Below are 16,073 nucleotides of genomic sequence, written 5' to 3' on the forward strand. Positions count from 1 at the left end.
TCCCAATGGGGAGTAAAAATATTTTGACTGACGTACTTGTAGGCTTAATGCTACAAATGTAGCAAATTTCCTATAATGCCACAGCATATTGGGCATGCGTGAGTAAAAAAAAAAAAATGTTTTTAGCATTTGGCCAACCTACTATGTTCAAACTGAAAATGTAACAATATGTTTGGAAGTTAAGTAAATATTGTTTATTCATCATTTTGATAGTTTTATCATTATCATTATATTGTGGTTTTGCAAAAGACATCAATACAAAATTTCTCACCTTATACAAAAGCTGTTTGTAATCCAGGAATTTCAATGTGATTCAAGAACTGTTTGCAAGTTTACCATACATAAAAATTATCAAGGAATTATATGGAGATGTGTTTGTGTTATTGGAATACTGAAATTATGCAAATATATATGGTATTGGAAGTACTCACTTTTAAAGTACTTGTTTGCAAAGCTATTTTTGAAGGTTGTAAATATTGATTTGAATAACAATGAATTGTTTATTATTTTTTGCTTTGTTTTTTGTAATTACCTACAATGTAAACCGGCGGCTTCAGCAAATATGTTAACTTTGTAAATAAATAAATAAATAAATAAGAATTCAAAATTGACCAGGCTTAAATAAGCTTTAGCATTTGCCTGTGCCATTCGCTCACTAAGATTTGATTAGTGGGAACTAATATCATAAAATCACAACATTATGCTTCCATACCTACTTTCCTGCGAAATTAATTTTGTCTTTTAAGAAGTTCTAGCCAGCATAATAAACTTCTTAATTCAAGTAAAACATCCTAATGAACTAATTCTGCAGCAAGTATAAAAAGTGTGCATCATCACTCACCAGTGTAGTCCTCACGGCAGATGCACGTGTAGCCTCCCTCTTTGCGGGCGCACACCCCTCCGTTCAGGCAGGGGTTGGAGTAGCAAAGATTGATCTCGGTCTCACAGTAGTCACCGGTGAAGCCCACGGGGCAGCGGCAGCGCAGGCCGGCAATGGGATGAATGGGTCGGAACAAGATGGAAGGTGAGGAGATGAAGGGGGCGGAGCTATTGAAGCGCAACACGGAGATGCACTTCATATAGTTCTGACACGGTTCACGTAGACACACGTTGTCGTCAAATGGAAGGACCTGAGGGTACAGAAAAGGTCCAAAGAAAGAAAGAAACTGATCACAGGATGTCAAAGCATCTTCAGATATGATGTAGATATGCCCTCATGACGTTTAGGGATAACATCTGAGCCAATCCATTACAGGTGTCATGTTCCCATTCATTTTATGTGGCTGGCGAAAGCTTGCAACAAATTTTCCTTGACTTCTGTTTCAAAACTGGTTATCGACCATGGAAATGAGAACCAAAAACATTCTGATTGATCACTTGGTCAGAGCTATTGGGTGATGTCATTATCATTATTTCATAGCTTATCTGTCCACAATTACGCCTTTGTATGCTGGAGGGAAATCTAATACAGTCAATACTATGGCTGCAATTCAAGGTGAACACAAAAAATAAAATATGTTTGATGCACAACAGCATTAGTGCTCCTCACATATTTTTTTCATTATTTGTGAATCAATGCATGTCTCTCAGCATATCTTTTGTCATGTGGGCGTACAATAGTATAGACGCACGGTACTAGTAGCCTATGTAAATTGATTGCATTCAAACTGTACCTTTCTCCTTTCAAGGTTAAACTCCTTTTCATAGTTTATGTTGCCATGGGAACAAAAATAAAGGTAGCAACTGTGTTGGGACTTTCTTGCAGGGTTACAAACCTCCATCTGTGTGAGCGAGGTCAACCGGGGCCTGTTCAGATACAGTTGTTCCTCCAGGGCCTCGGAAGGAAAGAAGTGTCCTCCTGGGAGCGCAGCGGAGAAGCTCACGTTCAGGATCCCTCCCGATGCCGCGTCCATATCCGGCTGGATGTTGAAGACGAAAACATCCTCGACGGGCACCGAGAGAACCGCCGACACACCCTCCAGGAAGTGACCCAGTCGCGGTGAGAGGAAGTGCTCCTGGGACATGTTCTGCAGGCGGACGGTGACGCTGCTGCCCAGCATGTCCTCGGTAATGATGAGGACACGAAGGACGCAGTGCGCTGAAATGCTGTGGACACCATCTGTAAATAGGTAAAAAGGAAAAACAACAAGATTTATTAAAACATTCATAAGGATGGTTTGAGGGGAGTAACTAGGAGTTGACGAATGAAGACACTACAGTGCAAAGAGAGAATTAATCAAATTCAGGGTATAGGAAAGAGAATGTGCAAGAGGGGTCTGTAATGTGCAATATGTTAGACAAATAGCTCAGAAAAATAACAAAACAACCATTAATAGTCATAAATGGATGGATGGATATGTAGTGCTACAGCTAGTTTGCAGGCCTTTGGCAACCAGCCAACCCACTGCCATTGGAATATGTAATGCGATTGGGGGAGGAAAAATGACCACTCCCAAGCAAGATAATCAAGATGAGAGGTACTGTACGTGACTGAAGACACAGTGGAGATGACAGATTGTGCACGGTTGGTGAAAGTGGTGGATGGCTCACGTACAATTAGTGAAAAATAAATAAACAAGGACACAGTATACTTGAATTGAAAAAAAAAAAAAAATCCTATTGAACAGGAATATGGAAGAACAAATCATAACAAAATGATGACTGGAGGATCATCAAATATACAGTCAGTGTAATAGTATTACGAATCACTGGCTTTTATTAGCTCATTTTCACGACTAAGATATTCAAATGGTTAAGTTTGTCTTGTAATTTGTTAATTTAAAAATTAATAAACAGAGAGAATCAATGAATTTGGTAAGAAAAAGAAAACAAGTGAAAGCAACAGAAGGAGAGTAGGCAAAAAAAAATGGAGAGAAAGGCGAGGATAGGGGTTGGCTGGTGGTGGCAGCTGGTTTGATTACCGGATTATGAGGAGCCTCACTCCCTACTGACCTCTAAGACACGCACACACATAGACGAAGGCAGTAAATAAGAAGCCAGAAGAGTCCCTGACTTTAACACGAAGAAAAATGGATGCTTACAGGCTAGATAGACTTATTATGTAGTCACAACTGATAGCTCAGCTCACACAGCACGTTTCAACAAACGACATCTCATCATCCTCAACTTCAGAGGGCAACATTATTTCATTATTGTCATCACGCCATGTCACACAAATTGAAGATGATCTCCTATTGTTATTTAAATGGGGGAAATCTTGAGAATGACTGGATAATCTGCTGGAGGAGGATTTAATCACACATGCGCACACACATTCACACATTTTGTTTGGACATCCATTGTTTAGCTATTAAATAATAACAAAAATAATTGACTGCTCTGAGTTGTGGGTTTACTGTCTCCTGCTACATTTTGTTAATAGTCATGATGGATAACGCATAAAAAAAATCTCACATTAATCTCTTAGTAGATTTGTGCAGTAGTTTTAGTTTACTCATTTCTCAATTAAAAGACAAGGGGAGGCTTGAAAAGAAGCAAATTAAAGCAATCTGAGAACACCACTGGATATTGAAACAGCTAAATGCTTTGTTGTGGTGCGGAATATTAAAACAAAACGTACATCATGACTTCTGGAAAAATAAAGACCATTTTTCATCTTTTCTATGAATTACATTGCGTTTAGGTGTGATGTTGGAAGTTATTCAAATTTGGATGAAGATTAAAATACAAAAGAACACAACATGTCTCGCTCTACTCTCTGGCCTCGCAATAAGCAGTTATGACTCTCTGATGAAGGTTAAGTCTAAGCTTGCTTCAGTAGCGCATGAGACTTTGACTGACACTTTGGAAATCCATCATCAGACATTCAATGACACTTGAACAAACAAGGTCAAACATCATCCCAAGCAAAGATGTGAGTGCCTGCAGAGTGCAGCAGAAGACGCTTCAAATGTGGGGAAAAAAACAAAAAACTATAGCTTGCAACTCTTGCGCTGTCGAGAAGAGAGATTACTGCTGCTGGGTGATACCATCATTTATTCATTCAGAAATATATATCCAACTTTGCGATAGAAAGCCATGGAACCAGAGTGAAGCACTCTGATAGATACAAAGTGAGGACAGGTGATTTTGCACAGAAAAAAATTCAAGTCATAAATAATTCATCAGCCTTTCTGATGCTTTAGCGTGCATGGAAACAATAAAACATTAATATCTTACAAAGGCCATAAATAGAAAGTTACTTTGGTATATGTTGTTGAACAAAAGATTTTTTAATAACTTGGCAAAAGCCTTTTTGACCCGTGTGGACATGAAGACATCATCTTCCGCTTGAAAAGCGGCAGAGCGCTTATAAAGCCTTTAAAGAATGAACACGCTGATGCAGAATCACCAGTAAAGTCCCACTGGTGCCAGAACACCAAGCGGGTCCAATAAGTGTTCTGCTTTTAAGATGCTCCCTGGGTCGACAAGTGAGGATTCCAGCGCTATCTCACGTTGCCAGGTAGCTTGACTAATAGCGCGCTGAAAGCTCCTTGAATGTCAGAGCCTCCCAAGCTAACATCTAGTTAAGACGGATGCAAATAGTCTGCAAAGTCAAGTTCAATGAAACGCCACAGTTGCAGCTGAAAGCAGACAGGAAAATATGTTTTTTTTGGAGGGAGGGGTGGGCAAAATGGAAACAAATCATCTACCTAATGCGATTATGAAAAATTGGAAAGTTGAAAGCCCCTGAGGTCATTTGGAATTCAACCAACATTTCTGAGAAAAATGATGAGGGAACCGCTGCCAAGCATGAGGTCTTTGCATACCTCAATTCAGTGACAATGAACTCTGCATATTCAAAAGGAATTGGCCTAACAAGGTGTGTCAAGTGAAAATAATCTGAGGAGAAAAGAAGCGAGGTTACCTTGGCCAAGAGATTAAGATCAAAGCTCAACACCGCGGGGATGCTGGTTCAACATCATCGACCGGTAGACGATTGTGGCAAAAAAAAAAAAAACGATTTAGCAAGCGTAGACAGACTTGAGAGGATGCAGTAATCGACCATCAAGCCCCAACAGTCTCCGGACCCCCAGCTGTGCTGTCCTTGAGCAAAACACCGATACCATGAACCGCTCCCCGGGTGTCAAATCACTCCCCGCTGATCCACTTTGTCATCATCGCCGTTACCGGGTGATTGGATTGGAGTTGTCAAAGTTAGATGTCTTTCCGAGTTGTTGTTTTGCTGTTACAGCGGACAACTTGTTTTGCAGTTGTATGACAATTAAGAACGTTGTAAATCAGATGGATGAGCTGCATCTACAAATCATTCCGCCTTCATTAAACAATATATTTACTGTTGTTTACACATTACATTTATCTTTACACTTGTATGGCCACAACAAATGTGAAAATTGTACTTGGAAAATTAAAGTCAATAATTAATTACAGTATAATGGAATGAGGCATTGACTGTAGACGACACCAATAACGGCGCACTTGCTCGCAAGTTTGCATACAAAAGAAACACAAGGTATTTTTTTTCAGACAGCATTTTTCCAACAACATAAAGGAAATCCTTTCACAAGGCACGTTTGGTCTCTTAAAGGAGACTTGTGCCGTGGTTTAACAAGCAATCTACCCACCAGAAATTGTAAGCCTCATTCAGTGAGTCCTAAATTATAAAATTCTGGCCTTAGATGTGGAAGAAATGTGCTTTTCATTTTTAGGGCATGCATTACTCATGAACAGTCAGTAAAAAAATTGAATGAGTGTGTTCAAGCCTATAACTTTTTCTACGTTTAAAACAGGAGACAAAAGTAATTTTAGTTGCCATGGTACTATTGTAAACATTGATATTCGTAAGGCATAGGGATCTGCAAAGCAGTTTGGCACTTTAAATGAATAACTATACATGACTAAGAACCAGTAGAAGAAATGTACTTCATTAATTTGCCAAACATCAGAATGAAATGCGAAAAGAAGTTGGTGAGCGATATAATCCGTTTTGTTTAAATTAATACTTTCTCTCATCATATGATGTCAAGTTCATGGGATGTACTGTAGATGTAGCAGACACGTCTGACAGGATTAAATACTTAAAAGGCCCCTCTTGCTTTTCTCATTCATATTCACCCGTACTGTTGTGGTTGAGATTCTGGCTGAGTATCTGCTCTCTTGCTCATTTAAGAGATTGGGATTAAGAGTAAAAAGCCCAAAGGGGGAGATTTATTTCAACTAGCATGCAAACCCGTTTAAAAAAAAATGCAAAAATTGGATTTAGGGTGAACAAAAGCCATTTGCTGCTTCTCAGAAATACACAAAATGTCTGTCATGGTGCCTTCAGCCCATTAGTGTTCAGGCCATGTCGACCCAATAGGATGGGTTCAATCCCTTTTTACACGGCGCTGTCAACATGGTTTTGTTCGCCCCTCCTCTCCCTCTTGCCAGAAAAGCCCCCAAGTGCATGAGAAGGTTGACCTCACAACACACTGCTGAGACAGATAAGACAAGGTACGCTGAGCTCTGCATTTGACAGCCACAAAGAATGAAAATCTCACAAAAGTTAACAATAGTCAACTTGTTTGACGATTCAGAATGTTACTTTGATTATTGCATCAATATGTCACTGATGATTATTTTGATTATTAGGACCCACAATAGATTATCTCTAATTTCTTTTTTTTTTGGAATATGAACACACTGGACTTCAGAAGCAATATGTTGTGTTGTATCCAAGGTTATAGTGGCTTTGTGCTTTGTCGTTGTTTCTCTGCAACATTTGTCAACACTAAAATGGGTCATATCAATTTATACTAAAAAATGTATACTACAAAATATAGTCTCTGTATCACTGCAAAACACACACACGCGCGCGCACATGCAGCTCAGCCACTGGCTGGACTGCTGGTTTCTGCTCTGTTTGTTTTGAAAGCCTTTCAAGGCCTGAGGTCAGTGATTATACTAAAAGTGGAACTCAGTTGAAAAAACACACACACACACACACACACACACACACACACACACACACACACACACATATGCACAGGGCAACCGGCAACATTAGGGTTTCAAAGCAGCCTTTTACAACAAAAGCTTTAATCCTTTACATTAAACCGGATAGTACGTTGCACTGACACAAAAGCCATCTCGCCCGTTAAGTCTCTGCCCATTAGCCCATATCATACTTCCACACACGCTGTGTCTATTGTACTTCCTTGGTTGATCTACAACCTCACACAAATCCGCACAACTCCGACCTCTGACATGCACGTGACAGCAGTTAGCAGCTGGAATGTGGCGGCTGCCAACATCCTATTTGTGTCTTCCTTTTGTTTTGTTGCTGCAGCTGGAATTTTTTTCCTCCAAATGTAAAAATACTTCATTTTGTATCAGGGATATTTTCTTGAATATTATTTTTTCTGATGACTTTTACTCCCAATGTGAAAACATATCTTTACTTTCTACTTTGTCAAACTAAGTCTGTTACTTTTTTCATTCTCCACGTATCACAAACATTATGTAAAATGGAAAAATAGAGATCCTTGCATCTTTCAAGGTGGAAAAACGACACTGAGAAATGTGAACCAGGGAGCATTAACGACAACGGAAACGATTTGAAGCAAGATAAGCCCTATTATAGAAATTTTTTATTTCGCAAAATTGTTTGATGTCTGCTCGAAGAACATGTCAATACCAGCTACCGCATTCAACAGTTATCTGTTCAAACTGTTTTATTTTTTTTGCATTAGCAGGTTGGCTTCAGGAGTTATCAAAATGAGTATTGTGCATAATTGACAGTAAAAAAAAAAAAAAATTTACATTTTTCTACTGTTTAATTGTGAACATCCATTGATGGACGCATGGAGAATGTGCTCCCCTTGAGCAAACCGAGTACATATGCAGGCCATTGAAGCTACTGACAGGGTCTCAGGTCTCAGGCTATGGCATGATTGCTGGCCACAAACAACCCAAAAAAAAAAGGTGATATCTGGTCCATTGAGCAGGGTGCGGAAACTGGGACTTGCTGCACCACCTGAGAAATATTTAATGTCTGGCAAGCAACTGTGGACCAGGAGAAGATCTAATGGCCTCTAATGGGCTGGTGAAAGCACTCTTTGGTAGTCTTAGAACAGGCTTGACGTGTACAGTATGGATACTGTATAGTCAATGCATGCAGGTGGCTGTGGTTGCAGAGTCAACATGCTCATGAGGTTTGAACTTTTGCTTTTACATAATGGACTGCGTTCCCTGAATGAAAAAGCATATTACATGAGGATGGCACTCAGTACAGCATAGACCTCAACCAAGGCTCAATTAGACCCACATCAAACTCTTGCATTACTTGAGCAGCAGTTGAGAAAACCACTAAAAGTCTCACAACACAAAACATAAGTGGGGGGAAACGGGAAATGTTGGATGGGCCACAGCTTGTAATGAGGTAGCGTCATCCTTGACCCACGCTGTAATGGAGTATGTGAAAAATCACATTTGCTTGCTTGTTTGTTTGGTTGGTTGCTTTTGGTCTATTTTCCATGCAAATGTGCTTAAGTGCAGTAAGAACTAAGCTTTTACTATCTTTTTAAAGGACAACATTTTTGATACACCCTTTATATTCTAATTGTTCTGCTGAGAACATTTGTTGTTGTTTTCTTGTAGGACGTACAGCAAAATTGTGCTACACCACTGTGGGGGGAACATTATTTACCATTGATGTCCCCAGAACAAATTGCCTTTTCTTTTTTTGTCCTCCAGCAAAGCCTTGCCTCTGAGAGTTGGCGAGTGCAACCAAAGCCGTTCTTGGCCACTTGGTCTTTTTTTTCTCTCCCTCTCTCTCTCTCTCTCTCTCTCTCTCTCTCTCTCTCTCTCTCTTTGATCAAGGGCACCTTGAGCTGACACCCTTTGTGGTGCCACTCTACAATAAAAACATGATTTGTCCGCAGTCTACTGGCTGACCCTGCAGCAAGATGCATAATCGTGTGTGTAAAAACTGGCTAAACATGAATGGGCAACGCATTTCAACAACAATGAAGTACAAACATGGGAATTATATCAATAGCGTAGAAACTGAGAGAAAGACGTAGAGAGGCCAAGTTAAAAGAGAGAGGAGTGCAGGCCCTACGCTCTCTGCCATGCACAGATACTATTGACTAAAAAGATGTGAATACCCTCTGAAGCACAAAGCTTTTGAGCCACCTGAGAGTACGTACTTTGTAATCTGAAAACGGGGAAAATAAACACACAAATATGATTCATTTTATGTAAAAAACAAAACAAAAAAACTTTTGCCTGCTCTCAGCTACAGTATACACATCTCTTGCACAGGTATGCAAGTACACACACCATCGAGGAACAACACAAATACGGGGATAAGAATCGTGGAAAGTCAAGATAAAAAAAATCCATGCAGAAGAAGCAACCCAGGAGATGTTTGGTGGATAACAGTGAAGTTCTGAGTAGGGAGAAGTGAGTTCAATTGAAAGTATATAGTCATATAAGGTGAGAGAAGAGCACATTGAAGACTGAAGGAGCAAAAAGACCAGCGAGACAACTAATAGGAATAATTCATCCACACGTCCATGCATATAGAGAATAAAAAAAGACCAGGAATCATAGACACACGCGCGCAGAGCAAGCGAGAGAGAAAGTGACAGCTATGCTCCGAGCCTGACTGGCGCAAAATGTAGTTTCATTATAATCGCATAACTGTCACATCCTGGAGGGGAAAGATAGTGGGAGAATCTTATATGTGAGTCAGTTTTAAAAAGCTGAATGCTCTGTGGAACGAGTCAGTGGGGCACCGTTTTGGCACATTTACAAGTCCGCTATGCACACATATGCTCATTTAGTATCTGGACTGATTCCCATTACTAAATGAAACTTACATTTCTCACTGCACATGACACAAAAGACACAATACCTACACATGCAGTGCTATAACTGCTGATAAACACCACCAAAAATGTAATTGGGAAATCATTGAAATACTTGAGATTTTTCACCCTAAAGGAAGGCCAGTGTATATTTTATCATAAATCATTGCAATTTAGTACATAGTGTAACCAGTGAAATGACTGAATGGTTCACAGCATTATGGTTGAGTCAATTAGATCCAATTAGTAACATTAATAACAAAAGATGTGCTGTTAAATAATTCAAGCACTATGTAAAAATGGACTCCACACCTTACTCACTCACTGTTTGACCTGCACTCATTCGTTGTCTAACTACCTCATTTGACTGTCAGCTGAATTCTCTGCTGTTTAAAAAACACAGAAAAATGAGTACTGTATAAATTGATGCAGTCACTGCTAATTATGGTACAAAAGTTTGAGAATTTAATCTAATATACACATGCTCACAAGCTCACACACACTCTCCCGAGACTGCGCTTCAAAAAGACAACTTAACCAACCTTCAAAGCATTCGTTTTTTGCACAGTCTACTTTTAAGGCAAAATGTTTGCAAACTCTCCATGAATGTTGACATTTACAACTTTACCCAATGTATAGAAGTGCTCCAACAATGTAACAGGTTTGATCACACACCATTTCACACACCATTCCATCGTTCAAAAAATTACTTCTTTTTGGGCTTTTCGGTTATCTTCATGGTATTTGTCACAGTGGACTGCTACACACACTTCCCTCCCGTGTCAAGCTCTCTTACCTGTGACAGTGATCAGCATGGGAGCCACCAGAGGCCTGTTATTATCCAGTTTACGGCTCAGTCGGATCTCCCCGCTGGTGTGATTGAGCAGCAGCAGGTGAAGCTCGTTCCCCCTGTCAATCGTGTAGTACAGCCGGTCCGACACGTCAGGATCGTTGGCGGGGACTCTCCCAATTATCCCGTTGGGGAAACTGTTTGAACGGTTTGACACAAAGTTGTTGAAAATAATTTGGAAGTCCTGCAGACTGGGTTTGTTGTCATTCTGGTCCACCAATTTGATCCGTACGGTAGCCCGGCTCACTAGAGGTGCTGAGGTGGCCTGCACTACGATGACGTACTCGTTGCGAGCCTCATAGTCAAGATCAATAAGTGATGTCAGCTCCCCTGAGAAGATGTCCATCTGGAATATCTCTGGAATGTTGCCCTCCACGATTTGGTACATAATTTGGGCATTGGCGCCCTCGTCCGGGTCCGTGGCGGTGATCTGTGCCACCACAGAGCCCACGGCACTGTTTTCCCTCACCAGAACTTCAAAGTCATCAGCAGGGAAGACCGGAGCATTGTCGTTGACATCAAGAACCGTCACTTGGATGTGGACAGGTGTTCGCTGAGGAGGTACGCCTCGGTCGACAGCATATGCTGTGAGCTCATAAAATGGCACACTCTCACGGTCCAACCGGCGAATGGTTCGCACAATGCCGGATGTCGGTTCAATGGTAAAGTCTCCATCGCCATCCTCGCCATTTTGGAAAGTGTACTGCACGCGGCCGTTGGCGTGTGCATCTCGATCGGTGGCTGAGATTTGGAGGACACTGGTGAAAGAAGGTGCGTCTTCGCTGACAGTTCCCTGGTATCTGGGGCTGAGGAACTGAGGTGCATTGTCATTCACATCATTGACATTCACCTCCACGTACGTGGTATCGGATTTCTGCGGTATGCCGTTGTCTTTGGCAGTTATGGCCAAAGTGTAGGTCATCTGGTCCTCATAATCAAGCTCCGTCTGCAACGTGATAGCCCCTGATGAGGGATCAATGCGAAACTGAGGGATATTGTCCTCCAGGAAGTATGTGATGCGGGCATTTTCACCGACATCGTCATCTGTTGCACTGATGACAACCACGGTGCTCCCAGCCGGCCGGTCCTCGTTCACGCTCACAGAGTAATGCGCGCTCTGGAATACAGGTCGGTGTGTGTTGGCGTCAGTGATGTTGATGTGCACCTGACAGGTGTCGTGGAGCGTGCGGTCTGAGGCAGTGACAGTTAAAACGTAGCGCCGCTCTTGTTTGTAGTCCAGTGGGAGGGCCAAGGAGAGCAGCCCGGCACCCCCCGCGGTGCTGATAGCAAAGCGGTTCCTAGTGTTCCCGCCTGTGATCTGATAAGTCACCGCACTGTTGACGTCCCGATCCATAGCCGTGACTGTTACCACACTCGTTCCTACCACGGCGTCCTCATTCAGGCGGGCGTAATATTCTTTTTGCAAAAACTCGGGATGGTTATCATTAACATCCATAACTGTTATTGTAACACTTGCCGTGGCAGAAAGAGGTGGCATTCCGTAGTCCCTGGCCTCCACACCAAAGAAATAGTGCTCAACAGATTCCCTGTCAAGAATGGATTTGACGGTGACCCAGCCCGTCGCAGAATTGATGACAAACGGTGTGTCGGAACCGGTGCCGGTCAATCTGTATTCCAGACGGGCATTGTCACCAGCATCGGTATCGATGGCTTGGATGTGGAGGATAGAACTTCCCACTGGTGAACTTTCCAGCACGGATGCTTGAAACGGTGTGGAGACAAAGATGGGCGGATTGTCATTGACGTCGGTTACCTGCACACTTACGATGCCGGTGTTGTTGGAAAGTGGCGGTCGGCCATTGTCTTGCGCACGGACACGGAGCGTGTACTCCCGCTCGGCCTCGTAATCCAGGGGCGCCACCACCTGGATTTCCCCTGTGACACTGTCAATGGAAAACTGCCCACGGCTGTTCCCGCTGATGATGTTATAGTGAACCGCAGCGTTACTGTCTTTATCCCGGTCTGTGGCACTCACACGGAGGATTTCCGAGTGAGGTCTCACGTCCTCCTTGACCGCCACAACATAACGCTTCTCGCTAAATTGTGGCACATTGTCATTTTCGTCCAACACGGTGATGAAAACTTTAACTGTTGTTGAGCGCGCAGCCGGTTCCTTGCCCTGGTCGCTCGCCTCCACCTGGAGCGTGTAGTGCTCGTTTGTTTCCCGGTCAACAACTCCACGGGTCATGATGAGCCCCGATCGTGGGGCTATCTCAAAAGCAGCTTTCCCAATTGTGGCGGAGTCGCCGACAAAGCGGTAACGAATATCGGCATTGGCCTGGGAGTCTAAATCTGTTGCTCTTAACTGAAGGATGGGGTACCCTTCCTCGACATTCTCCCTGATGGTCTCCCGGTACTCTGTCTGCTCAAAAATAGGAGCGTGATCATTGCGATCTGCAACTTTAATAGCTACCATTGTGGTGGCAGAGAGACGAGGGGAGCCATGATCGGTTCCAGTGATTCGGAAATAATGTTGATCCATGTGTTCTCGATCTAAAATCTGCGTGGAGGTGATCAGGCCAGTATCAGGGTGGATGTGGAAATAGTCAGACGACCGGCTGTTCATCAGCGGTGCCATGCTGTAGCTCACCCTGCCGGGATCCCCCGCATCGGGATCTGTGGCAATAATGACAATAACAGAGGTCCCAGGGGGCTGGTTTTCAGCTATTTCTACTTGGTAGTTATACAGGGAGAAATGAGGATGTCTGTTAGCTGCCCGTCGAGAGCGAGACCACGGCATCAAAACCTTGTCCGTCCTTTCTTCCCGTGAGGTTTTATCATCTCTCTCTATTATCAGCCTTTCCAGGCTTCTCTCTCCCCTTGAACTGTGCCACTCTTCAGATTCTCCCTCTGGCTCCCTCTCAACCTTGTGGCTTTCATCAACCATGCTCTCTTTCTCGCATCTTTCCATATTTGACTGCGTGATGGTGGCGGTGCTGCTGAACCTATCCTGACCCTTCCCTCCCTCTACCTCTCTCTCCTCAGTTTGGCCTGGCTTTGTTGTCCCCTTTTCGCTCTGCCTCTCTCCCCATGGTCCTTTCCCTCCCATTAACTCGCCCTCCCCCACCTGTAATTTTCTTCCCCTAGCAGGGCCCTCCAGCCCGTCCCTCTCAGCCTCGCCCTCCCTCCTCGCTCCTCCCTCAACCCCCATCTGCCGCCTTTCTAATGGTCTGACGTCATCTAACAGCCTTTGCTCACTGGACATAATTATTTCTGATTCACCAAAACCGTGTATTGCCTTCCCCCCCTCCTCTTCTTCGTTGTTGTTATTACTGTTCATGTTGAATCCCCGCCACATAAACATTCCAACATTCAGGGGAGCTGTCCATAGTGCTGAATCCCACTTGTCCCTCGCAGAGAGAGGCAAAAAGGGAAATTCACTAGACCAAGTGGTTAGGTTGCTTTGTGAAGCCAAAAGGGGATGTTTTGCTGAGATGAAATCATGTTGCAAAAAAGGACTTAGCTTGGTTGAATGAACAGGAAAATTCTCTTGCATAGAAAATGCTGACTCAGCTACCTCTGAAGTTACTTTAACTTTCTCATGAGATTTACGGAGAAGTTCAGCGGGTTCAATCTCTGCATCACGAGGTGTGTGTAAGCTTTTATGCATTTTGGTACATATAAACCACTGACCTTGCATTTCTTTGATGCTGCCTAGTCTAAATTGGATGACTGGATTTTTCTGTGTTCTCCCTCCCCCGAGACCCATCAATTCAGCAAACAATCCACAACACGTCCCTAGTCTCTTCAAATAGCAAATGCAACCGTTGGTGACCTCCCTCCTCTCTACCCAGCCTTCATAGCTCCATCTCCCGGTAGTAGCCGCAGCTTTCCTCTCATTATCAGCCCTACATTGTCGAGTCAGAGTCGCAAAAGCCAAATCATTAAGCGCATAATTAGATAAGTTAATGCATTTGTTGCCTTGGCTCACCCCTCCTCCTCTTCTACCCCTCCTTTCACCCTTTTCTTTGCACCTAAACATTGTTGGTGCACTACATCTGTCCTCTTGCTCCCCCTCCAACCGGTCTTTCCTCTCCCCCCTAATGCGCTCCGTGCAGCAGGCTCCCTCAGCCCCCACACGGATGCTGCTTGGGTCGATAACACTGTGCCTGCCCAAATGAGAACAATTACCAGCTGGCCTCCTAACCATGCCACCACCACCATCATCCTCATCATTATACGCCTTTTGGTACAGATAACTTGAATTCTGGAAAACATTGAATGCAGGGGCGTTTAGAATGTCATCCAATTTTGTTGCTTGGCTCCAAAGTGAATTTCTGCTTAAACAAGAGTGTGATTGAAATGTGGACTTAGAAGCCTCTGTCCACGTTGAATTGTATCCATAAAGAGAAAGGATGCGACAAGGCACAGGGTCGGGTGATGGTTTGTGAAACGTGGCGGGGGCTCCGAGTCTCCTCACCTCACGAGCCCTCTCGCGCACCTCTCCGCCACTCCTTCCTCCACTTCCGGGTGCGTCGCGCAGGCCAAATGCTCGCACAAAGGCTGCGCCACGTTCTGTTAGGTGTGGCCGTGGAAGCGCGCACGTTCCGGTAGTCCTTTGCACCGTCCGTTTTTTACCACTCTGAACCGGCGAAAAGCTGAAAGCGGCCGAGGTGGATGGCGGAACAACGCCCTTCTCCCACCCCCCAGAGCGTCTCCTGTGTGTCACACCGGGGAGGAGATGAGGAGGAGGTAGTATCGGTGGCTCGTCTCCGCACCTCCAAAAGGTCCCGACTCCTTCCCGTGCCTCCTTTCGTGGTCCCGGCATCCCTCCCGCTGCTGGTCGTTCTCCTCCCTCCGGCTCTGTCCGGCTGGCTCCCGGCGCCTCCCATTCTCGCTCATACCGCTCGCTCGCTTTACCGGCATCCCGATGGCGGGGGCCCGGGGTGCCCAGGTCGGAAGACCCCGCAGCATTCCCCGTCCGCGGGGTGATGGCGAACAAAGAGCCGAGGAAGAGGAGAAGCAGGTGAAGACCCAGAGGCGAGAGCGGGGTGAAGCCCGGTAGCCGTGTAGCCATTTAGTCTCTTCCTTTCTCGGTCTCTCCCCTCCTATATCCTCCTCCACCAATCTCCCCAAAGAGACCGTCTTTCCTTCTTGCCCGATCACTTTTCTCCCCTCCACTCCACTTCCAGGAGCGCCGGCACCGCCCGAACCCTTTCCCCAGGCTCCCCCGTCTCTTCGTCAGCCTGGAGAGTTGGCATCTAAACGCTGTGATGCGTGATGCTGGGGCTGCGTGCGTCAGGAGCTGCGCGGCGGCGGCAGCAGCAGCAGCATCATCTCTCCGCACCTTCACTCACATCCAACATGGCTCACACGATCACTGGTTGCCTCTCTCACTCGCATACACATACACGCGCGTTCACGCACACGCACCCCTGGCGCCGGCACAA

The 16,073-nt window shown here is 44.3% G+C and overlaps 1 protein-coding gene across 2 annotated transcripts in view; it reads right to left on the reverse strand.

The window, feature by feature from the left end:
* The window catches only part of celsr3 (cadherin, EGF LAG seven-pass G-type receptor 3), a 54,589-nt gene extending 38,516 nt beyond the window's left edge, over positions 1–16,073 (reverse strand). For both annotated transcript variants that reach the window (XM_037245813.1, XM_037245811.1), the window contains exons 1-3: positions 10,609–16,073; positions 1,776–2,119; positions 842–1,130 (exon numbers count right to left, since the gene is read on the reverse strand). In XM_037245813.1, the coding sequence (XP_037101708.1) occupies positions 842–1,130; positions 1,776–2,119; positions 10,609–15,700 (5,725 nt within the window). In that variant the 5' untranslated portion in view covers positions 15,701–16,073. The remainder of the gene's footprint in view (positions 1–841; positions 1,131–1,775; positions 2,120–10,608) is intronic.

This window comes from Syngnathus acus, chromosome 2 (assembly GCF_901709675.1).
Source record: "Syngnathus acus chromosome 2, fSynAcu1.2, whole genome shotgun sequence".
NCBI classification, from domain to species: domain Eukaryota; kingdom Metazoa; phylum Chordata; class Actinopteri; order Syngnathiformes; family Syngnathidae; genus Syngnathus; species Syngnathus acus.